The sequence below is a fragment of the Brienomyrus brachyistius genome, chromosome 21 (assembly GCF_023856365.1).
Source record: "Brienomyrus brachyistius isolate T26 chromosome 21, BBRACH_0.4, whole genome shotgun sequence".
Lineage (NCBI taxonomy): Eukaryota > Metazoa > Chordata > Actinopteri > Osteoglossiformes > Mormyridae > Brienomyrus > Brienomyrus brachyistius.
The window spans coordinates 753,763-779,134 of NC_064553.1; the positions used below are offsets into that span (position 1 = coordinate 753,763).

The 25,372-nt window shown below is 51.0% G+C and overlaps 4 protein-coding genes and 3 non-coding genes across 10 annotated transcripts in view; 4 read left to right on the forward strand and 3 right to left on the reverse strand.

The window, feature by feature from the left end:
* The first annotated feature begins 902 nt into the window (after positions 1-902).
* On the forward strand, positions 903-3,423 carry rps8a (ribosomal protein S8a). The gene is made up of 6 exons (XM_048988667.1): positions 903-1,039; positions 1,618-1,724; positions 1,862-1,961; positions 2,216-2,391; positions 2,617-2,746; positions 3,279-3,423. The coding sequence occupies exons 1-6, from the start codon at positions 1,036-1,038 to the stop codon at positions 3,386-3,388; spliced, it is 627 nt and encodes a 208-aa protein (XP_048844624.1). The 5' UTR covers positions 903-1,035; the 3' UTR covers positions 3,389-3,423.
* Positions 1,483-1,548, forward strand: LOC125717181 (small nucleolar RNA SNORD55/SNORD39). The gene has a single exon (XR_007384494.1). It is a non-coding gene; the product is annotated as a small nucleolar RNA SNORD55/SNORD39 (small nucleolar RNA).
* LOC125717182 (small nucleolar RNA SNORD38) lies at positions 2,009-2,078 on the forward strand. Its single transcript, XR_007384495.1, has one exon. It is a non-coding gene; the product is annotated as a small nucleolar RNA SNORD38 (small nucleolar RNA).
* Positions 3,424-3,476: 53 nt separating the features above from the next.
* LOC125717188 (small nucleolar RNA SNORA35) lies at positions 3,477-3,605 on the forward strand. The gene has a single exon (XR_007384501.1). It is a non-coding gene; the product is annotated as a small nucleolar RNA SNORA35 (small nucleolar RNA).
* A 527-nt stretch (positions 3,606-4,132) lies between these two features.
* best4 (bestrophin 4) lies at positions 4,133-12,991 on the reverse strand. Of its 4 annotated transcripts, none has more exons than XM_048988662.1 (10): positions 9,524-12,991; positions 9,211-9,388; positions 9,001-9,095; positions 8,681-8,914; positions 8,437-8,591; positions 8,180-8,257; positions 7,954-8,106; positions 7,785-7,865; positions 7,553-7,707; positions 4,133-4,599 (listed from the first exon to the last, which is right to left on the reverse strand). In XM_048988662.1, the coding sequence occupies exons 2-10, from the start codon at positions 9,360-9,362 to the stop codon at positions 4,254-4,256; spliced, it is 1,449 nt and encodes a 482-aa protein (XP_048844619.1). In that variant the 5' UTR covers positions 9,363-9,388; positions 9,524-12,991; the 3' UTR covers positions 4,133-4,253. The 4 variants fall into 4 exon arrangements, 3 of the variants coding, with proteins under 3 accessions (XP_048844619.1, XP_048844618.1, XP_048844620.1); XR_007384327.1 differs by adding an exon at positions 5,006-5,169 and having other exon boundaries at positions 4,468-4,599; positions 9,211-12,991; XM_048988661.1 differs by having other exon boundaries at positions 9,211-12,991.
* Positions 12,992-13,032: 41 nt separating this feature from the next.
* On the reverse strand, positions 13,033-16,667 carry si:ch211-106k21.5 (leucine-rich repeat and transmembrane domain-containing protein 2). The gene is made up of 2 exons (XM_048990094.1): positions 16,194-16,667; positions 13,033-14,324 (listed from the first exon to the last, which is right to left on the reverse strand). Exons 1-2 carry the CDS (start codon positions 16,204-16,206, stop codon positions 13,141-13,143), a joined length of 1,197 nt encoding a protein of 398 aa, XP_048846051.1. The 5' UTR covers positions 16,207-16,667; the 3' UTR covers positions 13,033-13,140.
* Positions 16,668-17,592: 925 nt separating this feature from the next.
* Positions 17,593-25,372, reverse strand: part of LOC125716925 (zinc finger protein GLIS1) — a 62,932-nt gene continuing 55,152 nt past the window's right edge. Inside the window, 3 exon segments of the mRNA XM_048989770.1 lie at positions 17,593-18,249; positions 18,717-18,872; positions 21,729-21,886. Of these exon segments, the coding sequence (XP_048845727.1) occupies positions 18,128-18,249; positions 18,717-18,872; positions 21,729-21,886 (436 nt within the window). The 3' untranslated portion in view covers positions 17,593-18,127.

Below are 25,372 nucleotides of genomic sequence, written 5' to 3' on the forward strand. Positions count from 1 at the left end.
CAAACGTGGGCACAGTGCAGCTGAAGTAGTGTTTGCAGGGTACTGAGACCTGTATGCTGTATATGTACATAATATGCCCAGAAAAAAGGTCAATTTCACTGCAACTAGCTTCTATTATTGAAAATGCTTTGTGTCGACGTGTTCTATTCTGGATCAGATTCTACTTTTGTAGGGAGCAATTCCTCTGTATAACTTATAATATACCAGGATAGCCATCCCTGGGATGTGTATTGAGCATCAGGAATGAAATCACCATCCACTGCACAGTCTACGCTGTTTTTCCTGACATCTTAAAGCTCTGCGTTATGTGGTTTTATTTCATGTATCTTTTAATACACGTGATGTCACAAGCTGGGCATAACCCGGAAATCTATGGTGGAAAAAGTTTAACGTGAGGGAAGAGACTCGCGTGCCTGAAAGCACATGGAAAGCAGTACTGCTGTATCATCTGCCCTACCTACCGACCCCCAAAAGCTGCCTGTATAAGATAGGAAAAACTGTTAGACATGCAGCTAAAAGTAATGAAGTAGATAAATAGTTACAAATTCTTTAGTGGATAGTCACAATGACAAATTGTAACCAGAGTCAACAATATGTGTGTGGTTCCAAGCCCATAGCCAGAAATACATTTTGGTTGGTGGGTAGATTTTGCCAACCCGTGCCCAGACGGGAGCAAACAAATTTCGTGTGTGTGTTAGTGGTAGTGGGGTTAAAGAGCAACGTCATTAGCCTCCAAAACTGCACTATGAAATGCCGCATGCATATACGCCTAAACACGGGAGTAAATGCTGCCCTGAAAGTGGCGCTTATACTGTACGGACTTCTGGTTAAAACTAAGCGTTAGTGATCAAAATAAGCGCGCCTTTGTAACATTTAGAAAACCCACACTAGCACGCTTACGCACGCCTGCTGTCCGAACTGGGGACCTGTACGTCATTTCTGGTTCTAGCGAGTTCGCATTATCTCTCGCGATACGAGAGCGCTTGATACCGGTCTGCGGGCATTTCCGTTTCCTCTCTCCAGCCAGAACCTGAAATGGGTATGTGTTTGCTGTCTGATCTGTGCACAGAATCCATAACCATCTACCGGCTTACCGTGGCGAATATGCCGTATAAAGCAAACGTTTTTGTTCTGTATGTCTTAGGGAACCTCAGTGGGTCGATTTTGGATGACTACGAGTCCTATTTTTCTAATGAAAACTTAAGTGGTTTCAAGAGGCTTAAGCTGCCATGTATCAAAATGGCGGCCTGCATTCATTAAGCATTTTGGCGACACATGGCTCTGAGGTTCGTCTTTACTGTATCTGTCTTTTAACAAGTCATGTGAAATGATCACTTCATTGCCCGTGAAAGCTTCTTACGCTTTGCGTTAGCCGCTCCTCGGGTAAACCCGGAGCGGCCGTCCCCGCCGGAAAGACATGCAGCCCGTTAGCCTGTTAGCCAGTTAGCCTCGGTGCGGTGCTGGTGTCCCGCGATCTGACTGAGTGCATGATGACTTTGCGGAATCCGACTACGGTATGCGGATAACTACCTTGGAGAACTGAGCACTCAGACAGCGTGTGTCCGCTCGGCCATGCCGCTCCGTGCGACGCTCACTGTTCGCTCCTCCGTCCTCCAGGTATCTCACGGGACAACTGGCACAAGCGCCGCAAGACCGGCGGCAAAAGGAAGCCGTACCGCAAGAAGAGGAAGTACGAGCTGGGACGGCCTGCAGCCAATACCAAGGTATCGTTCGGGTTCGACCACTTATGGCTGTTTTAGTCGGTGCTCGTGATCTGCCCATGCTGAGTCTGGTCATAGTTACCCTGACGTCTCCATTCGCCTGGTGCTGCTGAGTGATCCCGAGTACTCTGTCTCCACAGATCGGTCCTCGCCGTATCCACACAGTCCGCGTCCGTGGTGGCAATAAGAAGTACAGGGCCCTAAGGCTGGACGTCGGGAATTTCTCATGGGGATCGGAGTGTAAGTGTGGGGGCTTCGTCTGCAGAGCTCGTGTGTGGCCTCCAGTCTTTCTGTGATGATAATTTTGTCCAGTTCTGCTACTGACTGCCAGCGATGACATCTGTGACTCTGAGGAAGACTCTTGAGGAAGCACTGAGCACCTATTGTGCATCTAGTCTCTCTGGCTGATGCCTGGGGTTGATGATCACGTGACCCTGCCAAAGCTGTTATGGATTATTGATGGTCATGAAATGTACAAATGTCCTGTTTTGCAGGCTGTACACGCAAAACCAGAATTATCGATGTTGTGTATAATGCCTCCAACAATGAGCTGGTGAGAACGAAGACGCTGGTGAAGAACTGCGTGGTTCTCATTGACAGCACCCCCTACAGGCAGTGGTATGAGGCACACTATGCCACCCCTCTGGGCCGTAAGAAGGGAGCCAAGCTGGTACGTATATCAGCTCTTGCGACTGAAGCACCCTGAAGTAGCAGAGTGCTGCTCCTGAGTCTGTGCCAGCAGCAAGGTCTGCTGATGAGACTGAGAACTTGTTTTAAGATGGACATTTTCTCTGGTGTCCGATGCATGTGTTTCCTTGGCAGTTTGCCCCATTTATTTAATGTGCACATGCAGCAAGGCTTCCATGACAGATGATGTCGTGTCGGTCCCTATCAGACCCCGGAGGAGGAAGAAGTCCTGAACAAGAAGCGGTCCAAAAAGATCCAGAAGAAATATGATGATCGCAAAAAGCACTGCAAGATTAGCCCCCTCCTGGAGGAGCAGTTCCTGCAGGGCAAACTACTGGGTGAGTTAGTCCCTGCATCACAGGAAGTGCAGTGCATTGCGTGCCTGTGCTGCGTTTCTCTGCAGCAGGAGGGCCCACACTTTTTCAGCTTGCGAGCTACTTATAAATGACCAAGTCAATGTGATCTACCTACTATATAAATGCAAAACATATTTATAGATATGCCGAGTAATTATTAATTTCCCTTTGGGATTAAAGCATTTTTTGAATTGAGCTGGGATTTTAGTTCCTTCTTTCTCTTTATCAGCTCGCTTTTCGGAGGGAAGTTAATGTCGTACTTTTTATGAACAGTCGCTCCGCGTTTCCCTTCTTCAGACTTTTTCCTTGCTGGAGTTTTGCGGCAGCTGGTGCGGCTGGACGCATCATCCATCCTCCTATTTTTTATGCCATGCGAATTGGCCGCTCTACCTTTGCAATCGACCAGTAGATCACGATCGATGTATTGGGCACCCATGCTCTGCAGTGTGTCGCGTGCTTGTACTGTGTGTATCTGCGGCCTGCAGTGCGTCGTGTGACTGCTGTTTCTCTGCAGCCTGCATTGCGTCGCGACCTGGCCAATGTGGTCGGGCAGATGGCTACATCCTGGAGGGCAAGGAGCTGGAGTTCTACCTGAGGAAGATCAAGGCCAAGAAGGGCAAATAGAGCTTTTCGTACTTCAATAAATGACCTGAAACGTTCTTTGGCTTCCTGTCATTTCTTTCTGGGTAAATGCTTTGTGGGGGGGGGGCTGCTGCACTGCTAAGTGACTGGAAGGCCCCTCAATGCCTCTCTAATCTCATTCCAGTGCTACAGAAACCTCAGTTTGCAGAAGGACTGGGCCAGACCAGTGGTCCCCCCCTTTCGAAGGCTGAGAACATCCCAAATGAGATGTGAACGTGTTTCTTATGAGCTCAGTCTGTCGGTACTGCTTAGTCTGGCTGGTGACATCAGGCTGCCTCTGGTCCTGTCTGTTCTCAGCTGGGGCAGTAGCTCCTGTCGTGCTGTGGTCTGGTGCTGTTCAGGCTGTGAAGTTGCCTCACTTTAAAACTGGTGGTTTGTCCATGGATTGCAGTGTATTAGTGGTTAGTGTTTTTCAGTTAGATGCTACTACTGTAGATACTTACTCCTGTAGTCCACCTGGCACTCAGATGCTGTGGCGTGAGTATATTGTGCGTTTCTGATCAAAGGGTCATAGTTTTAATGGTTCTCTGTGTGGATGCAGTCAGGTCTTGGGGGATGTTCTGCTTGATGCAGCTGATCACACTTGCTGAACCTTTATGGGTCCTGTGTAGAGGAGCAGGTTTCAATAACGTTGTGGGGCGTTTCTGACTGACCCCAGGCAGATGTGATGGACTGTTACCCACAGTGGTGTCATTGTGTTTTCAGAGTAAGGACCACAGCTCGACGTATGTCTAAGGGATTTATTAAAGATTAGCATCAGGCTTCATATGAACCACATGGATGGGAGTACAGCTGTCTGAAATGGCTGAGACCAGGTCACCTCCAGCATGCGGCACCCCCCAGAGATTCAGGCGTCAGCCTGTTGATCGATGGAGGGGTCGATGACGACCCTTATCTGTGCTCCCTCGCGCCGCCTCTGCTGCTCGGATGCCTCCAGCCTCCTGGGCCTCTGTGGGGCTGCCTGGCTGGGCTCGTCTGCGTCCTCGTCGATGCGCCCTGACCACTCCCGCTCGGAGCTGAAGCTCTCGGCCCGGAGCCGCATTAGCGGCTGGGCCCGGCCTGTGCGTCCAAAGTTCTTCAGGCTGACCGCGGGCGAGGCTCCCGCGCCTCTGTGGTGACCTGTCCTTGGGGTCTGCATGTGAGGAGTCTTGGGGGTCTCCACAGTTTGGTGCTGGGTGGGGTCCTCGCTCATCCTGGTGGGGGTAGCATAGAGTGATGCTGGTTACGTGGGAGGGTTTCGCCAGACATGCAGGTCATGGCGCTGGTGTGCGGAACTATTACAGGTTTTCTGGTTGTCTGATTATGAACAGGGAGCAGGAGGCTGATTGTGATCACAAGGTTGCTGGTTGAAGACAATATTATTAGTAGCAGTAACAATGCTCGAACCAGCAACCTTGTGGTCACCAGCACAGAGTATTGAGAATGTTTTTTTTTCCCCTCAAATTGGCAGTGTTGTGATATCACCACACTGAAACACAAGCCGTCCCTCATGGACCCAGGGACACGTCGAACGGCAAAATCCCGACGTGCCGCTGCACGCTGGCTGACCGTGAAGTCCCACTTTGTCCTCGCCTGTATTTCTACCTGTGTGTCTCGTACCTGAGGGAATATGCAGAGCACCAGCTTCCCCATGGGGAGGCATAAGTGTCTCTTAGGGTGGTCCTTGGCTAAAGGGGCAGTTTGTCATGCACTTGCGGTTTTATCTTGTGATGCATTGTAATAAAGTGTTCCTGGTACAACTTTGTGGAGTGTGATTCAGCAGCCTGTGAACAGCAATAAGATCGAAGTGTAAATTAGCAAGATATACAAAATTTTAGCCAAACTGCAAAAAAAAAAATGCACCAACAAGCAATATTTGTTGGTTTTAGAGGAATGTATTAGGAGGTTAGCTGAATGGTTAAAGGGGGATGTGATCCAGGTATATAAGGTGTTCAACCAAATGGTTACTTCAATATTAGTTTAAATATTAGAACTTGTGGCCATAAGTGGAAATTAATTTAAAAATTGAATTTGAGGAAGTTCTTTACACAACGTGTAGAGTTTAGAATAGTCTTCCTGTTAGTGTAGCACAAGATAAATCAGAGCTAGATCAGATTTTAACGACTCAGCCATTAGTTAAGTTCTCCCCAAAGCAGCTTGATGGGCCGAATGGCCTCTCCTTTGTAAGTATCTTATATTTACCTGCAAAAAAGTTCACAAATAAAGTGGTCTGACACTGGTCCAATATTCAAGTTGGGTACAGCCTAGTCTAGTCACCCACTGTAGGTAATACGGGTCATTTGTTCGAGCCTCGGGCAGGGTAGTATCTATTAACAATTTGTGTCGCCAGGCACATCCTTCTAATGAACCCTTAGGGTTGGTGGGTCGGCGGATGGTTGGGTGGCGCGACGCACTGGGCGACCGGTTCCTGCGATGCAGGAGATCGCAGGTTCGAACCTGACGCAGGGTAGTATCTTTCATTGCGTCGCGTGGCCCACGGCACGTACATATAATGAGCCCTGAGGGTTGGTTGGTCGGCGGATGGTTGGGTGGCGCGACGCACTGGGCGACCGGTTCCTGCGATGCAGGAGATCGCAGGTTCGAACCTGACGCAGGGTAGTATCTTTAATTGCGTCGCGTGGCCCACGGCACGTACATATAATGAGCCCTGAGGGTTGGTTGGTCGGCGGATGGTTGGGTGGCGCGACGCACTGGGCGACCGGTTCCTGCGATGCAGGAGATCGCAGGTTCGAACCTGACGCAGGGTAGTATCTTTAATTGCGTCGCGTGGCCCACGGCACGTACATATAATGAGCCCTGAGGGTTGGTTGGTCGGCGGATGGTTGGGTGGCGCGACGCACTGGGCGACCGGTTCCTGCGATGCAGGAGATCGCAGGTTCGAACCTGACGCAGGGTAGTATCTTTAATTGCGTCGCGTGGCCCACGGCACGTACATATAATGAGCCCTGAGGGTTGGTGGGTCGGAGGATGGTTGGGTGGCGCGACCGGTTCCTGCGATGCAGGAGATCGCAGGTTCGAACCTGACGCAGGGTAGTATCTTTAATTGCGTCGCGTGGCCCACGGCACGTACATATAATGAGCCCTGAGGGTTGGTTGGTCGGCGGATGGTTGGGTGGCGCGACGCACTGGGCGACCGGTTCCTGCGATGCAGGAGATCGCAGGTTCGAACCTGACGCAGGGTAGTATCTTTCATTGCGTCGCGTGGCCCACGGCACGTACATATAATGAGCCCTGAGGGTTGGTGGGTCGGAGGATGGTTGGGTGGCGCGACGCACTGGGCGACCGGTTCCTGCGATGCAGGAGATCGCAGGTTCGAACCTGACGCAGGGTAGTATCTTTCATTGCGTCGCGTGGCCCACGGCACGTACATATAATGAGCCCTGAGGGTTGGTGGGTCGGAGGATGGTTGGGTGGCGCGACGCACTGGGCGACCGGTTCCTGCGATGCAGGAGATCGCAGGTTCGAACCTGACGCAGGGTAGTATCTTTCATTGCGTCGCGTGGCCCACGGCACGTACATATAATGAGCCCTGAGGGTTGGTGGGTCGGAGGATGGTTGGGTGGCGCGACGCACTGGGCGACCGGTTCCTGCGATGCAGGAGATCGCAGGTTCGAACCTGACGCAGGGTAGTATCTTTCATTGCGTCGCGTGGCCCACGGCACGTACATATAATGAGCCCTGAGGGTTGGTGGGTCGGAGGATGGTTGGGTGGCGCGACGCACTGGGCGACCGGTTCCTGCGATCCAGGAGATCGCAGGTTCGAACCTGACGCAAGGTAGTATCTTTACGATTCGCGTCGCCCACGGCACGTCCTTATAATGAACCCTGAGGGTAGGTGGGTCGGAGGATGGTTGGGTGGCGCGACACACTGGGCGACCGGTTCCTGCGATCCAGGAGATCGCAGGTTCGAACCTGAGTGAATGGTGTGTGACTAAATAAGACGAGCGGTTACAGCAATCAAAAAGAAGTACAGAAAAAGAACTGAATGACTCAAGAGATTAACACATATTACTGACAGTGGGTCACTACACTAGGCTTCAGTCATGCAAGCAGCTTGAGCAACCATCAAAAAATTTTCTTATATAATAAAACTAGCATTTTCAAATTCTAAACACTGTGCTAATTTGCTAGTTTCTGTAGCTGTACCACATGTCAAAGGTTGATCCCATGAAGGCCGGCTTCAGCGTCTCCATTGCTGTGGCAGCAGTGTAAGGCGGGCTGAAACACTCCTCCGTCCAGTACTTATCCTTCTCAGCGGCCGGCAAATCCTGGTGCATGTCATCCACAGCCAGCATCGACACCTACAGGCAGACAGGTGCACTGCATGCTGTCAGGAACCTTAATACTCATGTTAACTTAGTACAGCCATGATACAAACCTGAATGTTTCGATCTATTAGCTGGTTCGTTTCAAAGTCATCATCATCATCTCCAAACGGGTTGATGATCTGTTCCCCCACCTAGAGGCAGAAGACAGGTGGACTTCTTACCCCCCCCCCCCCCGGTTTCTCTGAAAAGCATGGCATGTTGGTGGGGCACTTTACAGACCTTCAGCCAGCCAGCATAGAAGAAAAACTGCAGGAGTGTAAAAACGGGAATGTACAGGTCCAGGGTGTGGCCACTGTAACCTTTAGCCGGATTCAGAAACTGCCGTCCGATCAGGCAGAAAGTGAAGAAGGAGTACACAGCCAGAGTCACCACCTAAAGCACACGAAGGCAGCCGCTCAGCACCCAGTTCCACGTGCCATAGGCCCCAAATGCACGGAGGTGGTACCTGAGTGTAGACGAGCGGGATGCTGATCCAGTCATAATGGAAAAGCAAACTGCACTTGGCCCTGTACTCATTCAGCTCCTGTGGGAGAGAGAAAGACAGAAATGCACCCGAATGAGGCAGGACAGGCGAATAGCCTTCAAAGCTGCCCAGCGGTGGACGAGCTGAGCTTATTCATGCCATAACTGTAAATGAAAAAGCGTAAGTGTCCATGTTCGCACCCGAGAGACACTTAAGCAGCCAGGAAGCAGTCAGCTTACATCCATGAGGAGGCGGAGTGCCACGTCATCCCGGACACGGCCCTCCCTGCGTGCTTGAGAGGCCAGGTTTACGAACCACGTCATGGGCATCCAGTACTTATTAAAGTCTGAATACAGGGCATCCAGCTTCCTCTGCTCCTCCTGAGTCATAAAGCCTGAGGGCCACAGAGGGGTGGTCAGGGGGCACTGAAGTTCCCCGGTAGGGAGCGATCAGGCAGGCTAAGCGTGCAGCGGGTGTCCTCACCTGCCTCTACCACATGCTCCACGGTGGGGAAGCGCTTGCGAACCCGTGTGCTGACAGAGCGCAGGATGAGTACAGAGGACAGGTTGGCGTATCGCATGAGGGTGCGTCTGAGCAGGCGGCCCCGCTCGTCTGTGCCGTGCACGTTCCCCGACACGACCATCATTAGGTTGTCAGGCAGGGGGAAGCTGGTGTACTGACCCCACCAGCGGTTAAAGGCCAGGGTGACATAGAAGCCTGCAGAGATGAGCCACAGAATGTCAACAATGCTCACTGTTGCAGAAAAGTCAGTGGGACAATGAGGCAGGATGACGGGACCTTACCCAGTACAAACGACATGGGGATCAGGTCCGCAAACTGGTTGCAGTAAATGGCTATTTGCTCAAACCATTCTTGCTGTTTTGGGGCGAGGAGGCATCTGTTGGGTTATAGATCTTCGTTACGCTCCACACAGGCTCTGGGTAGGTGAAGGTTCTACTGAAACATACGCTTTATCAACTGAGTTTGAGCTGTTAAGTTAAATATCACTGTACCTGTATAAAACACTGATGAAACTGTACAGAAGCCCGAAGACCAGAAACTCCTTGTAGAGCAATTTGTAGATGCTCCCTTTCCACCTGAACAGTAGTTTTGAGAAACCAGCAAATCTGGCATCTGCTACCTCAAGTGTGTAAGAGACTGTCATGTCTGTGTGCAGGGTTCCTGTGAAAACTCATAAGCCAAACAAACATGTTTCCTGACAAAACCAGACTGAACTAATTAACTTGTGAAGCTGCTGCAGTTCTAGCAGCCCGACAAGGTTTCTCATCCACAAATTAATAATTTAGAGAGAGAAATGGCTCCTACCTGCAAAGCCGCGATATGCCGAGCACCGCTCCGGCTTGTTCCTGCTCCTTCTCCGTCTGCCGTCCTGAGAAAGTCAGCAATGCCCTCTGACTTCCTCTTTTATGGATGTCATTCACTGTGCTGCTGATTTACAGGCTGGGAAACCAGGGCAGTGGAGGTGTGCCGGCTGGACGCCCCCTACAGACCATCGCCCATCGAGGTTTGTAAACGGGGCAGTGGAGGTGTGCCGGCTGGACGCACCCTACAGACCACCGCCTATCGAGGTTTGTAAACGGGGCAGTGGAGGTGTGCCGGCTGGACGTTCCCTACAGGCTACAGCATTTATTCTAACACTCAGGGAAACTGATAAAACAGAAAAAACTGCAGTTTATGGAAAGGCACACAGGACAGTGTCACCGATGGCATCATATCCAGGAGTGATTTACAGTGTGTACCCAGTGCTGTCCTGTTCTTTTACCAGTGATTATCTTAAATTCTAGTAGGACCATAGACAGTTCAAAGGATCTGATTGGCTCTGTGAATTATGGTTAGTGCTACATTTTTATTTACTGCTGGTTATCGTCTGTAATTTATTGAGGAGTCACAGAGCCCCCCAGGAGAACAGTGATAGGCTGAAAGCTTGAGTCATGTGACAGCTTTACAGCTGCATGGCCTTCATGCAGAATTCTGTGCCTTTTAAAAAGCCTGGTGTCTGTAAACAGTCTGTCCACATTTGGAGGTGAGAAGCAATAAATCATGCAAAATGCAAATTTAAGGTGTTTTCTCTAGAAACGTACTATAGTTTTATTCTGTCAATCTACCATAAATCCTCTGTATAATTAAATACGGTGTCTGATTAAATCTGCTAACCCTGTTTATATCCACTGCCTCACTGAAATCCACTTTTGCCAATTAAATCCAGTCTGTAAGTAAATCCATGGACCCTGACTGAATCCAGTCTGTAAGTAAACCCATGGACCCTGACTGAATCCAGTCTGTAAGTAAACCCATGGACGCTGACTGAATCCAGTCTCCGATTAAATCCGCTGCCTTAATAAAATGCATCCTCTATAATTAAACGTTTAACAATCACGCTTCACAAACACCTTGTTTATTTAGATCATATTTGGTTTAATGCTATCTGCATCCCCCCCAGTACCAGCGTGTGGGGGGCGGAGCCTGTCCCAGGCAGCATAGGACAAGGTCAGGCACAGGCCAGGCAGGATGCCAGTCCTTCACACACACACACACACACACACGCATGCACACACACAAACGTACACACATACAATTTCCAGCTGCCAGTTAACATTCCTGCATGTCTTTCAGCTGTGAGAGAAGATGCAACTTCCCAGAAAAGATCCCACTGAAGATTTCTCCTAACATTCTTTTATAGTTTCCTCTTCATGACCACCAGGGGGCCCCAGAACACAGCCTGCCACCAGAGGCCAGCCCCGCCCCCTTCCAGCAACTGCAGGAAACCCACAGGCTGAGCCAACTTCCGCTCATTGTGCAGTGGGGCTACTGGCGTGTTTCCCTGACGCTCACGATCACTTCCCTAAGCTGGGCCACTTTGCTATAGCAGTGATATTGTAGAAAAGCAGGCCCCTGACGGCACCATTAATGTAGAGTTTAAGGAGGATATGTTGAGGCACCCAGGATGTTCATCGAAGCACAAGTGTGGGACGTCTCCCACTGGCTGCCAGTGCGAGGCCAGTGCGAGGCCAGATCACCCAGAGCTGTATGTGTGGTCTCAGACAGCTTCTCATGAGCACCTAGGCCCTTCCGGAAGCTTCCCTCATTCCATCTCCATGTTGGAGGGAATCTCGAGACTTGCTACACCCACAGGCAGGCAGCTGAGGCTCTGATTGCCGTCGCTGGCATTTGGGGGGGGGGGGCAGCGGTTGCCAGGTAAAGTGAAAAAGCCCTTTGATGGGGGCCCTTCGTGCCTCTGGCCGGAGAACAGCAGAAGCCCAGCGATGGCCTGATGGCGGAATGTTCCGGAGAGCCGGTCTTCAGCTGGTACAGACCTGCTGGGAGCAGGACGCTCTCCAGCCTGCATTCACACTGTCTCCCCTGGTGACACCCTCAGCGCGGCCCCTAGGGTGCCCGCGTCTCCCAGCAGGCAAATGAGAATCACCTGCAGGCTCCGGACTGAACCCGAGGGCCCCACAGCTGTCAATGCCCGGCCCAGAGCAGGGGCCAAATCGTGAAGGCAGAGGAACCTGCGGGGGAGGGGGCGAAAACCAGGGAAATGAGAGACACGACTGCCCTCAAGGGACCAGAGGCGGGGCAAGGCAGCCGGGGGAGAGCGATACAAAAAGAAAGGCGTGAAGCTCACAGCAGATAGTTGCTGGGAACACGGATACTATCTGACAGCTAGGGTTTCCACGGCTGGACACTGCGCTGGTTACCAAGACGATAGGAACAGCTGAAATGGGGCACTGCAGACTGGAGTAACAGGGCCCAGTCCGGAAAAGGCCAGGTCAGAGAGAGTGAGCAGGCTGGCTGGGGGCTCTGCCAGCAGCTGGGGCCTGGAAGGCACTGCGCTCAGCCCTCAAGGCTGCGCTGGGCGGCCGCTTGGGCAAACCCTGCTCAGGTTGGGCTGCCTGAAGGAGGCGTCTCAGGGGATGGTGTCCGTCTAAAGCTGTGAAAAGGGCTGAACATTGTCACTGAGATGGAGGAGAATCTGTCGGCGGTTTGTGGTGAGTAAACGGAGGATAAGTGAAGAGAACCAAAGCCACTGGAAAGCACTTTAATACAAACAGCGGTTTGAGCTCAGAAGAGACTGAACAGCGAAACGTCCGTCTGCTTGGCTGGTTTGTGAAAACTAGTAAATCAACTGAAGCCAAACAGCTAAAAAGAGTTTCCATGAATAAATAAAGCTGTTTACACCAATAGAATAATTGTGTGATAAAGTAGGAAACGTTTCTGAGCGCTACCACACTAGCAAACTTCACAGTGCACAGGTTACAAACCCCCAAGCACACAGACGTGAAACACTGCCGAGTTCACATACTGCAAAAGGCTCTGCTGCTGGAGACACTGTTACTGCTTTATGGTCAGTGTATTTGAAGTGAAGATACACGTCAGCATCTCTAGGTTCAAAATAAATGCTCCAATAATGTTTAAAATTAAACCCTCCTTCCACATTAGAATGAAATAGATCAGAAGAGAAACTTTATTAATCCCTGTGGGAAAATTCTTTTTCAGCCGTGGCCCTAGTGCTGGGGATTAAGGGCCTCGCTCAAGAGGTTGGGGCTCGAACCAGCAACCACCTGATCACAGGCCCGCTGCACCACACACCGACCCCATAACATGACAGTGATTGTCTGAATACGACAGCATGTTGTCAAACAGCTACCAGTGACAGAACGCTGCGTAGGCCTCTGGAAGTTTCCCTAAGCCTGTGAAGATCAGTTTCCCACCTGAACGCGGTCAGTGAGCACGGGGCTGTGACACTCTGCGGCCTTGGTTTGGGGGGGGGGGGGGGGGCTCTGCGGCCTTGATTTGGGGGGGGGGGGGGGGGGGGGGGAGTTGGGCTCAGCGTTTCACTTTCTGGTCTGAGGCTGAATGAATGCATTTAGTTAACAGAAAGTTTCTTCTCCAGCCATTAAACGCCATGATCCGTTCACATCTCACGGCATCTCCACGCTCTCGTACTCGCCGTGATCCGAGTCCTCCAGCTCGATCTCAGGGACCAGGCTGTAATATTCGCTCGACTGCACCAGGTACATCTTCTCCCGGTTGGCGGAGTCCTTCATCACTTCTGTGACGCTCACAGTCTCCAAATCGTCCAGCAGGGGACCCTGCGTGCCCTCGCCCCCCCGCGCCTGGGCTGAGTCCAGCGTACCCTCAGAGCCCAGGCGGATCTCCACCTCTTCGTAGAGGTCGCGACTGCTGCCCAGTAGGGAGGAGGCCGGCCGCAGCATCAACTGGTTCCTCAGCAGGGCATCTCTTAACCCCGCGCCCAGCGGCTCGGCCTCCCCGGGTCCGGCCTCGTGTCCCACAGCGGCAGGGGGCTTGGACACCACTGCTGCTGGCTTCGGGACAGACTCCTCTCTGCGGCGTCTCCTCCAGATGCACCAGAAGAGCAGCAGGGAGAGCAGGACGAGCAGCGGTAAGAGCACAGCACTGGCGGTGACACCTGGGGCCCAGCAGGCCTCACCGGGACGCACTGACGCCAGACTCCGGCCCGCCAGGCTCTGTGGTGAGGCGCAGGCCGGCACTCCCAACATGGCCCGAGTCTCACTGGAGTTCCTCTGCGTCTGTAGGTAGTGCTGTAGTGCCTCCAGTAGCGGACAGGTACAGTCCCACGGATTGTCGGACAGATCGACCCTCCGCAGTCGTGGCTGGAAGACAGAGCGTGGGAGGCCTGCCAGTCGGTTGGAGGCCAGGCGGAGCTCCTGCAGGGAGGCAGAGGCCTGCAGGAAGACCTCCGGAAGCTCCTCCAAGAGGTTCTGCCCAAGGTCCAGCACCCTCAGGTGGGGGGCGCTGGTCAGGAAGCCATCAGGGACGCCCCTGAGGCTGTTACCTCCCAGGTAGACTTCCTGTAGGCCCGACAGGGAAGGCCCATCCACAAGCAGCTGGCTGATGTTACAGTAGGACAGGTCCAGAACCCGCAGAGGGGCCATGGCCGAGAAGGTGGCCCATGTCACGCTCCTGAAGGATGAGCCGGAGAAGTTCAAGCAGCACGACTCAGCCAGGCCCTCAGTGGGGAAGCTGTCCAGGGCGGTGGCAGGGGGGCAGCGACAGCCGCTGGCTCCAGGGCCCCTCAGCGCTATGCAGCACCACGCGACGAGTCCCCACAGCGGGCCGGCTCCTGTGACGAAGAGATAGCGCTGTTAGACAGGAAGGGCCCAGAGCCACGAAGGGTCCACGGCGAATGGCTGCTGCTCCCACAGCTACTCTAATGCTGATCATGCTGCATGGCAGTCAGCATGCGGCGCATGGCACGCTCTCGTGGGGCTGATCCCGCCCCAGGCGCACGTCTTCCTGGAGCTGTAAACAAGCCCAGCGCCTGGCAACACAGAAGCGGCCTCTCTCTCGGGGAGGTCGCCATGGAAAAACAGAAAACGGCCACCAGGGGGCGCCTGGCGGTCAGCGGCCCAGTGGGTTACAGGAATTTAGAATCACATCATCAAGGTGCTACACGTACAGCCCACCAGTAAGATCAGTCATACCTGAGGGATTATAGACAGATGGGGGGGGCAGTGACCAGCTAGTGTAAGGTGTACAGCCCCCTCAGCCACAGAGACAGACACGTAAACTTTCATGGCGTGGGGTCAGGGTGGCATGGTGTAGGGTAGGGTGTTCGGGGTGGCACGGGCAGGGACGGATTACGGACCGGGCCAGCGGGGGCCGCTGCCCAACAATTTGCAACGCTTATCAACAATGTATTTTCGTTTGTCTATTTTAGAGGGCCTACATTCTTTGATCCTCTGCCTACAAGGGCCCCTGACCCTATAGGGAGGGCGTATGGCTGCCAAGGGCCCTTGAATTGTGGTGGGGGGGGGGCCTCGCGAACGTTTTGCCCAGGGGCCCACACAACCCATAATCCATCCCTGGGCACGGGACAGGGTGGGGTGGACGAAAGGCGTGCAAGCAGCTCCCCAGGGCCTGTAACAAAATTAAATGGACCCCCATGACACACCGCCCCCTCCCACTTGGGGCCAGGCTGCCCAGGAGTCTGCAGCAAACCCCCCTGCCCCCCCAGATCCACGTAAAGCACAGCAGCTGTGGAGGAGCCATGAAGGAGTGTGAAGCCAAAAGCATCACACCAGCAAAACCAGAACCAAAGTGTGTGATGAAGCAATGGGCAGCAGAACCAGGCCAAGCCGGCTGAGGGAATGTTTGCGAGAATGACCGAAGCAAGTCCATTAGGTGAGGCAGAACATTTCGGAAAGCAGGCTGGGGTATGAGCAGGGGCAGACATGTGAATGTGGATAAACTGACCTCTCTAAAACGAGGGGGGAGCCTCTAATTCTTGAAAATAAAGTTCGCAGGGACACCCCAGCAAGACACATGAAATTAAGGCTGAGTGGGCAGTGTGCGTGGAGGGCGCAGAGCGCATGTGCGCGCTCCTTTGGCCACGAGCCCAGCGTAGAGTCTGTGCGCTCAGCCGATGGATCATTAAAACACCTATTTACCTTTTTAATAACCTTTAAAGTTTGCTTTAAAGTGTAGGTTTTATAAACTTTCATCTCATTATTTCCGTTTATCCAGCAGTACCTCAATTTACTTCCCTCATTTTATTAGTTTTTTTAAGAAATATTTTAATTATCTTATGCAAGTTTGTCGATGGAGACCAATTGCCCAAAACAAAAAGTTTCAAAGCTGCAATCGAGTTCTGCTCCAGATTCACTCGCAAAACCCTGAGTCTGTGGAGTTTCGGGTCTGGTAACCGAGGCTGGTTTTTTGGTTAAGAAGCACCGTGATGATGCACCTTTAATACGTTGATCCCCATCAGCAACACGCCTGGCTCACGTCAATAAACGCATCATTATCTAACCGTGATCAGAGGAAACTGAGTATTGTAGGCTGGATGAAATCAAGCAGGTGGTTACTCCTCCGCAGGACTTACACTCACGCCCTGGCATCGCAGTAAAACACCATAAAACGATCAGTTCCGTTTCACACCCCGCTTCGGGATACAGTCAGCGGGCCAGGCTGACCCACCGCCGCAGCCTACCTTTCCGTGGCATCGCCGAAAGCTGCGGTTCCGCGGTCGAAGCTCTGGTCCAGGTCTAGGTCAGGCAGCGCTTGGCTGGTAGTGGCTCCTAGACGCCCCCACCCTAGGTGCGGCTCAGCGGAAAGGAGGGCACAAGTAATACCGTCCTGCCGTCAGCGCACGGCCAACCTGCTGCTGCATGGTGCACCGAGGGCACAGCAGGGCTGGCAGCGGCTCTTACACGGCCCAGCAGACAGGAGTTCGTATAAAACCGTTTCAAAAGTAAATCCAATCAGTCCATTCGGACTAATTCTTGAGTATAAAGTCAGTATCACTACCGTGCTGGGCGTGAAAAAAGTCAACGGTGAGAAAACACAAATTCCCAGTGGCAGCAACCAAATGCAACGAAACCTGTTATTTTGTTTTTTTTTTTACCGAGAGTAACTACTCCTGCTGTCCAGAAAACGCTCAATGAGACGCCTTTCGGCTTCCAGAGATGCGTTTCACCTGGTGGCACAGCGCCACCCCGTGGCAACCGAGTTTATAACATTCCCGGGGCGCGTTTATTTCAACAACTGGTACAAACTAAAGCAATTACAATTAATGTAATGCACAATTTTATCTTCCAGTACTAGGACATATAGCACCTAGGAAATTATGCAGTTTATAATTATGCTATACTGTTAATTTAATGCGATGACATTCAACTTTCTAAACGTTTACATTATTCCGCATTTAATATAAATGTTGATTATAAAATCAAAAAAAGATCTTTTTGCCAGCTATCACTGAAGTAAAACGTTTTAAGTTTGTGAAGCCCTGAGATCCTGGAAAACAGTTCAGATTGAATAAAACATGAAACATTATTAAATTAATGCATATTTTACTGTAAATTCATGCTGCATATTGAATTACTGGAAAGTCATCGATGCCTCCAGTTTGATATCCAGCGTTGAAATTCTGAACTGCAGGGATTTGTGTGTTTCGTATTAACTCCTTGCAACAGACTGTTCGCAGGTCAGCGTAGATTAAAACCATTTTTCTGTTACGGAATTGGCTTTTAAACTATAAAACATTCCATTGATATATTCAATATTTGTGTTATATAAATAATCACTTGTAAAGTTGTGTATATTTTAGTGATTTTGGTTATTTTAACAGTAATGTTTACTTCGTCTTAATACCGACAAAAACGTTTTGGGTAAATCCCAATGTTGTCCACTAGATGGCAGCGCAGCACGTGGTAGGAAAAAGTGCTTCTTCGTACATTAGGGAACCATTCAAAGTTTTAATTACAGATTATTATACTTTTTTGATCCTTGCTAACTTTGTGCTAAGTGTGTGTCCATACAATACCTGAGTTTTCTTCAGAGAGAAGTAACTATTTAGATACAATATATAAAATACCATGAACAGAATGATAATTGAACAAGCATTTATTTAAAACATGAAAATATATGAACAATTTAGAATAATTGTTTTAAACAAACTGTACATTTTTTACATGATGCCAGAAGTTGTTTGAGATGGCTGACTGATTTTGTTGGGCTATCAGTGTTCCCTAAAGCCACATATCTATCCCAATCAGCTTCACAGACACAAAAACAAATTCAGCCTAAGTGGTAACACACTCACAACAGACAGCAAAAAATCCGCTTCAATGACAAAACACGGCAAAAAGATACATTTTCAATACAGACACATGCAGTAGTTCCAAAAAGAATAGGGAGCTAAATCAGTAGCCCTCAGAGAGAGCAGGCAGGGGCAGGAGAGGATGAGGAGGATGAAGAGGATAAGGAGGATATGGAGGAGAAAGGGGATGAGGAGGATGAGAAGAAGGAGAGTGAGGAGTGTGAAGAGGAGGAAGAGGAGTGTGAGGAGGGTATGGAAGAGGAGGAGGAGGGACAAGGCAGGGCGGCGATACGCTGATAGGATCCCACAACACGCCCTGCCTCTCACGTCTCCGTGTAGACCGAGGAGATCTGGTTCAAGCAGCGGTCAAAGCCGCCCACCTGGAAGAAGATGGTCTCCTCTGGGCTGCAGGTGAACTCCTGCATATCTCGGACCACACCGAAGCCTGCGGAGAGGCGGAGAGCCAGTGTGGCTTTGAGAACCCTCTCTTGGTGTAGTGAGACATGTGAGACGACCAGAAAACAGCACCTCCATGCTTTACCGATTTTATTATTATTAATATCATTCATCATCTTATCATTATTACCCTTTTACTAAGATCAATATCAGGGCCAGTGTGTGTAAGGGACTTGGACTGGTGTTTGTGCCTCACAATCAGCCTGTGACGTCTCGCGTCCACTAGGAGTTTCCTCCCCGAGAATCCATCTGTCTCATTCAGGCCCACTGACACCTGCCCCGTAAGTCCCCTCCCCAAAGTCAGTAGGCAGTGCCGTACAACCTGACGGGGGCATCAGTCTCCTTTTACGAGTCTGACATAGACCTGCTTGCAGCAGGGGACACAGACCTGCGGGCTTCCACATGGCAGTGAGGACAGTGCTGGAGACGCCCCACCGAGCCGAGTGTGGGACTCACCACTGGCCGGGCCGCTGGAGATGGACACAGGGTAGCCATTCTGCCGGTGGGAGCTAAAGCAGTGGCCATCTCCGGATACATGGACATCACTCACAGATGGTTCCATTCTGTAACTGTCTCCGTAATGGAAGCAACTGTGAAAGCTGCCCTGGTAACCTGTAGGGGGCAGCAGAGCGACAGGAAGCCATGAATAAAAATGGGAAAAAAAACATAAATTGCTTTACTTTTATAGAACCTGGAAACCAGTTAGTGGTGACTGGAGTAAATGGCCGAAACATTTCTGAACATTTATTTCTGACAAACTGGTTTTGGCACTGGGCCAGGCGGCAGTGTTCTGGCATCTCGGCGAGCAGGAGCATTCGGCAGAAGAGCGATGGGCTCAGTGCCGATCCCAGTGGCCGCATCCCTTAATGCTCTTTGATCTACAGCTGTGATGCCGCTGTGGGGACAGCAGAAGTCGAGGGACTTTACTCGTAGCCTAACAGGGTGTCCCCTGCTCTGATAAACATCAGCGACTCTTCCTATGAGAGTGCAGCCCTCGGGGTGCCATAAAACTGTGTGCTTGTTGTTTTTCCGTACGGGAGAGTAATGACTATCACAGATCTCGTTAAACATGATCCTGAAATGGCAGTTTTTCAGGGCTGTCCCCTAACAGCAGGGGGCAGCGTGTACCGTCGGGAGCCCATATACTTGGTGTCTCTGTCATTCCAGGAGTTCCTGGGGGTCCGTGGATACAGACGGGCTGTTTACTGTGCCCAGTGTTGTGGGACGGAGCCTGCACCACTACCATGCGGCGCCTTGGACGCGGCCAGGCCCTCTTGCGAAATGTGTCCCCCTGAGCCCGGCCCAGCCTGGCGGTTGCGAAAGCTCCCCAGAGGCCCCTAGCTGGCGTGGAGGGCCCCAGCCTGCACTCTGTGCTTCATCTGCGAGGGACTGGATGGCTGAGGGCCACACTGCCTTGTCGACAGCCGTGTGTTTGTGTGGAGCAGCACCAAGCTGCATGCCCTTAGGGCGACGGTCACATGACAGCCATGGGGTCTTCACGGTCAGGGCCGCTGTGTTCTCGCAGGCTTCACGGTCAGGGGGCTTCATGGACAGGGGGCTTGATGGCCAGGGGGCTTGATGGTCAGGGTCACTGTGCTCTCAGGGGCTTCATGGTCAGGGGTCTTCACAGTTAGGCCCACCATCTTCTTAGGGGCTTCACAGTCAGGGCCACCATCCTCTTGGGAGCTTCACAATCAAGGTTGCCATGCTATCGGGGGCTTCACGGTCAGGGGGCTTCACAGTCAGGCTCACCGCGTTCACGGGGGCTTCACAGTCAAGGTTGCCATGGTCTCAGGAGCTTCACGGACAGTGGGCTTCACAGTCAGGGTTGCCATGTTCTCGGGGGCTTCACAGTCAGAGGGCTTCACAGTCAGGGTTGCCATGTTCTCGGGGGCTTCACAGTCAGGGTTGCCATGTTCTCGGGGGCTTCACATTCAGAGGGCTTCATGGTCAGGGGCTTCACAGTCAAGGGGCTTGATGGTCAGGGGGCTCCACAGTCAGGGCCATCATACCCTTGGGGGCTTCACAGTCAGAGGGCTTCACAGTCAGGGTTGCCATGTTCTCGGGGGGTTCACAGTCAGGGTTGCCATGCTCTTGGTGGCTTCACGATCCGGGCTTCCACATGCTCAGGTGCTCACAGAGAGTCTTGCTACATTCCTCTGCTTCCTACTACAAGGGGCCGACCCCCCCCACACTGCAAGCCCATGCTGTCACGTGCAAACATTTAGGGGTGGGGGGGCACTAAATACTGGGAACAGACTGAAGTGATTACCCTGATTCGACCCATGTGCATTCACAATGGGAACAGCACAGCAAACACAATCATAAACGGTTAATAAAATAACAATAGGGCACTTTGTTAAAGGCCGCTTGCGAAACTGGGCCCGGCTTCGGGCTCCGTGACAGCGGCATAGCCGTCCCCGTCCCCAGCCTGCGCCGAGCGCCACTGGAGCAGCCCTTCAAAGGCTTTCCGAGCTCCTTTCAGCAATGCGGGAAACCCCACTGCTAATGCCTTAAACACTGCATCCCATTACACTTTAGGGCCTCTCGCATGTCCTCCCCCTTCCAGAGATATAATTCAAGTTGAAAGCCATTTCTATCTAACTGGGATCTACAGCCCAAGCCACGGCAGGTCCAGTTCAGGCTGCGTAATGTTTTTCTTGCCCTCTCTTTTTGTAGCTCTGGCAACATCTGACAAGTAAATATCTCACTCGTATGAAGGGGGCAGGGCCTGTTAATACAAGCATTCCAGTCAGTCCCATTCAAAAAAACTGTCCTGAATACCTCCCACCAACAGGGGGCGACAGGGGGGGCTGCTGCGTATATTCCTTTACTCACTTCAGTGGATGCAGTATCTCAAAATATATTGTCTGACCTTTCTTGAAAATGACCTCTAGACATATCAAAAATATGTAATTAAGAATGGATTAAAGCCGCCGGTCAGGACAGAAAATGTTCAGACTCTGCTCCTGGCTGTCTGTACATGACTGGGGGCAGCATCCTGCCTGGTCTTCACCCCGGACAGACCTGTGCACTAGCTGAACCCAGGAGAAAAACTGTCTCATAAAATAATAATGGAGTAAAAGGTAACGGTGACTCATGGAGACACTGAATAAAAGCACAATCAGGAGACGCTTTGCCTGCCTGTCAGTCTTCATGGCTTGAAGCCATTCATGGATGGCGCATGTAGATCATTTTGCAACAGCCCATCAAACCTCATTAAAGAGGAGGTTTGAGCAAGACTGGTACTCAGGGGGGGTCCCAGGAGGTTAACGTTAACGTTAACGTGGAGCCCGTGCCACGTTAGGCATGCAGATCAGTCACCTCACCCGAAGGGGCAACTTTCAGATTTCTGTCCTTACCCAAGTCACTGGTGTAGCAGTCAATTAAACTCTAAAAACATAAAGGCACGGTAGTCGCTGGCAGGATACCCCTCCCCCCAGAGTGACCCGGCCCTCCAGACTCTACCTTCATGGCCTGAGGGGTCGCTGAAGTGGGTGTAGGGTTTGTGCTGGGTGGGAAGGTGGTGCTGGTCAGTAGGCGGAGTCTGTTTGTCCAAAGGCAGCATGGATGGTCCAGGGGTCCGGATGGGTCTGATGCCTGGGGGCAGGAGGGGAGTTCCGAGCCTGGGGCAGGTGGAAACAGGTAAGCATGAGGAACACAGAGCTACGTTTTGGACCAAGAGTGCTGGAAAATGGAAGCACTAATCCTTACTAACCAAACAGGAAAACCACATTCTAAGAATGATATTTGGTACTTCAGGAAAAACACAATTCACAGCGTACGCCGACTGGCTGAGAAGGCCAGCGCTATTATAATGTACGTCCCTGTGGTATTACAGCATATGCCACCTCCCTGTGACACTCGGCCACTGTGATGGCATGCACTAGCATGCCTCGACACTCCACCTGTATTATGTATTGTGCCAACTTGGTGTGACACCTGTGTACACCAGCTCGCTGTGAAACCCCACCAATTTTACGGCATACGCTGGTTCGCTGTGAAACCCACCAATGTTATGCCATATCGCCTTGACACCCCACCAGTGTTACATCTTACACTGACTTGCTGTGATGCACTCCTGGTGTCATGTTTTACACTGAATTCCTGTAACAGCCCACTGTCGGTGTGTCACCCTAGTGTGGTTTAATTTTATGCCTACTCAGTATGACACCCCGCTTGTGTTATATCTTACACTGACTCGGTGTGACACCCCGCTCGTGTTATATCTTACACTGACTCGGTGTGACACCCCGCTCGTGTTATATCTTACACTGACTCGGTGTGACACCCCGCTCGTGTTATATCTTACACTAACTGGGTGTGACACCCCGCTCGTGTTATATCTTACACTAACTGGGTGTGACACCCCGCTCGTGTTATATCTTACACTGACTCGGTGTGGCACCCCGCTCGTGTTATATCTTACACTGACTCGGTGTGGCACCCCGCTCGTGTTATATCTTACACTGACTCGGTGTGGCACCCCGCTCGTGTTATATCTTACACTGACTCGGTGTGGCACCCCGCTCGTGTTATATCTTACACTGACTCGGTGTGACACCCAGCTCGTGTTATATCTTACACTGACTCGGTGTGACACCCAGCTCGTGTTATATCTTACACTGACTCGGTGTGGCATCCCACTGATGTTATGTCTTACTCTGACTCGGTGTGACACGCTGGTGTTGTATCTAATGCCGACTCAGTGTCACATCCCACTAGTGTTGCATCTTACACTGACTTGCTAAGGTCCTGCTGCTGTTGCGCCGTACGCTGGCTCACTGTAATAGTGCAATGGTTCCCTCCCCTGCACTGCTGATGACGTCTCTGTGATGTGTGATACTAGCTAACCCAGGCTCATTTTTAACCATGAACTCTTTCCTAGACTTGTCCTTTATATACCTTATACTGTTTGCAGAACGGGAAACTTGGGGGCAATTCAATCATTTTCTGTTCTTCTGAACTGACAATTACGATAAATAAGCAGGGAATGGAAGAGTTTTTGGAAAAATAAGAAAAGATTTCTGGTTGATTTGCAAGTCCAGGTACTTAGAATAAACTCTCTGGCATGGAGGACCCACAGTGTTTGCGTAACTTGCATTAATCAGAAATAAACACAAACTGATGAAATCGGTTAAACATAAGGCTTATTGTTCTGTACTGATCCAGTGCTTTCAGTAGAACTTTATGCTATTATGTCTAATTTTGCAATAGAGGAAAACTCTGGTTCAGTACCTCTTAAGAATTTGGATGAGGTCAAAGTTAAATATAAAAATGCCACCACCGCCCCCCCACCTTTTGTTTTACTAAAGGCTACATTATTGAAAGCAGAAATGCAAAGCTTTGTCAAAAGCTGGTGTTCCTAAGAATGACTTTGTATTCAATCATTCCTTTATTCTTTTTTTTTTTTAATAAAAATATTCACTCTTTGACAGACACTGAATATGAAGCTAAAAGTGTAACCAAACAGTAGTAAATATGGGCAGGCAAGCCAGCGAGGCTTCCCAGTGTACACAAGACCTCATTCATCTCACTCCGGAGCAGCAGAGATGACCTGATGGCTCCCATTCTCTGCTGAGAGCTGCAGCTCAGCCGTAATTGCTGTGTAACCACAGAAAACCACAGTGTGACTGGTAGCTTCTCCCGTCCAGATGGGGTTTCAGAAATGAGCCGCTGACACGTCTTCAAAGGACAGGGCGCTCCGCTTCGCAGGAAGGCAGAGGAAGCACAGGCCGAGTCCTGAGCATCCAGAGGACCAGGCTTCTGCTACCGCCGGGAGGCTTTGGTCAGCGCCAGAGCGAGACCCACCAAGGCACGACGCCAGTTCTGACCTTCCACTTACCACATCATCAGGCCCATTCCACTTTTCTAAGCAAAAGCAAGACGTGTTCAAGTGAAACAGCCTTAAGAATTACACTGTAACTCTAGTTGTTTGAAGAGAGAGAAGAACGAGATCATACTGGAATTTTTCATACGACGAACTTCATAGCGAAATGCTTCACTGCCTTCATGCTTGGTGAATTCCCAACATCACATGCTTTCTACTCGGTTTTATTAGGGTTGTCTTAAGCCCTGTGATACCATTTGCTAAGACGATTACTAATCCCAGTCAGATCTGTCAGCATGTGATTAACGTTTGTTCTGTCAGGAACGTTTCTCAAACCTTAATGGAAACACCAGCAATATTGAAAACACAAGTACTACAAATTGACCTTGAAGATTTGTCAAGATAAAGGTAATTATTATGAGGGAGCATTCAGAAGAGTTATTCTAACCTTACAGCCAATGGCAGCTAAAAGACAGAACTGTCACCATGTCCCGGCGCTGCTTGGAGGACGCTGTGTTAGCTGGATAACCCCAGATCTGACTCGCATCCCGAAGACTGCGGCTAATCTAGCTGCTGGCATGGGACCCAAGCCACTGCCATATGTTTCTGTACGGAGCCTGGCCCCCAGGGGGCTGCTGTCAGCACAAACTCAGGAAACAGTTATACTGTTCATATTTTTACAACCGGCCTCTATATGCAGCTAAAGTGAATCAGAAGCTAATCACTGCCAGCTGCCATGTGCCGTGACAGCTGGAATGGCTGGAATCTTTCATGTGCCATAAAAATCCTCACTGAGGTGTTTACCCAGCTCATCGTCCTCATGTTCTACAGCTTTTTTCCACACCGGGCCCCTCTGACAAGAGCCTTTGCACACGTCCCAGAAACCAGTGCCAGAAACCGTTCAGATGGCCAGCTCTGACCGAAGCCCCTGTGGCCTTAGAGGTGCGTCTGGGAGTCTGCCACCAGGACCATTAACCTGGTCTTGGGTTTCAGCATTTCATGAGAGACCCATTTTGCTCCACTCATAGTGCGTCCAATACATCCCAACAAGACCGAGGAAAACAGAAACAGAACTGATGCTAACAGCTACAGACTGAGTGCAGAGATACACAGAAACAGGGTTAATGCTAACAGCTACAGCTACAGAGTATTAGCTCAGAGACACACTGAAACAGGGTTAATGCTAACAGCTACAGCTACTGAGTATTAGCTCAGACACACTGAAACAGGGTTAATGCTAACAGCTACTGAGTATTAGCTCAGAGACACACTGAAACAGGGT

What these genes read in the sequence shown, in the direction of transcription:
- rps8a (XM_048988667.1), top strand. An exon ending in GTAAGAAGGGAGCCAAGCTG is followed by an intron (nt 2,392 to 2,616) that starts GTACGTATATCA and finishes GGTCCCTATCAG; the next exon opens with ACCCCGGAGGAGGAAGAAGT. An exon ending in CCTGCAGGGCAAACTACTGG is followed by an intron (nt 2,747 to 3,278) that starts GTGAGTTAGTCC and finishes GTTTCTCTGCAG; the next exon opens with CCTGCATTGCGTCGCGACCT.
- best4 (XM_048988662.1), bottom strand. Translation starts at nt 9,362, where the DNA reads ATGACAGTCTCTTACACACTTGAGGTAGCAGATGCCAGATTTGCTGGT. An exon ending in TTCATCAGTGTTTTATACAG is followed by an intron (nt 9,096 to 9,210) that starts GTACAGTGATAT and finishes ATAACCCAACAG; the next exon opens with ATGCCTCCTCGCCCCAAAAC. An exon ending in TAATAGATCGAAACATTCAG is followed by an intron (nt 7,708 to 7,784) that starts GTTTGTATCATG and finishes GTCTGCCTGTAG; the next exon opens with GTGTCGATGCTGGCTGTGGA.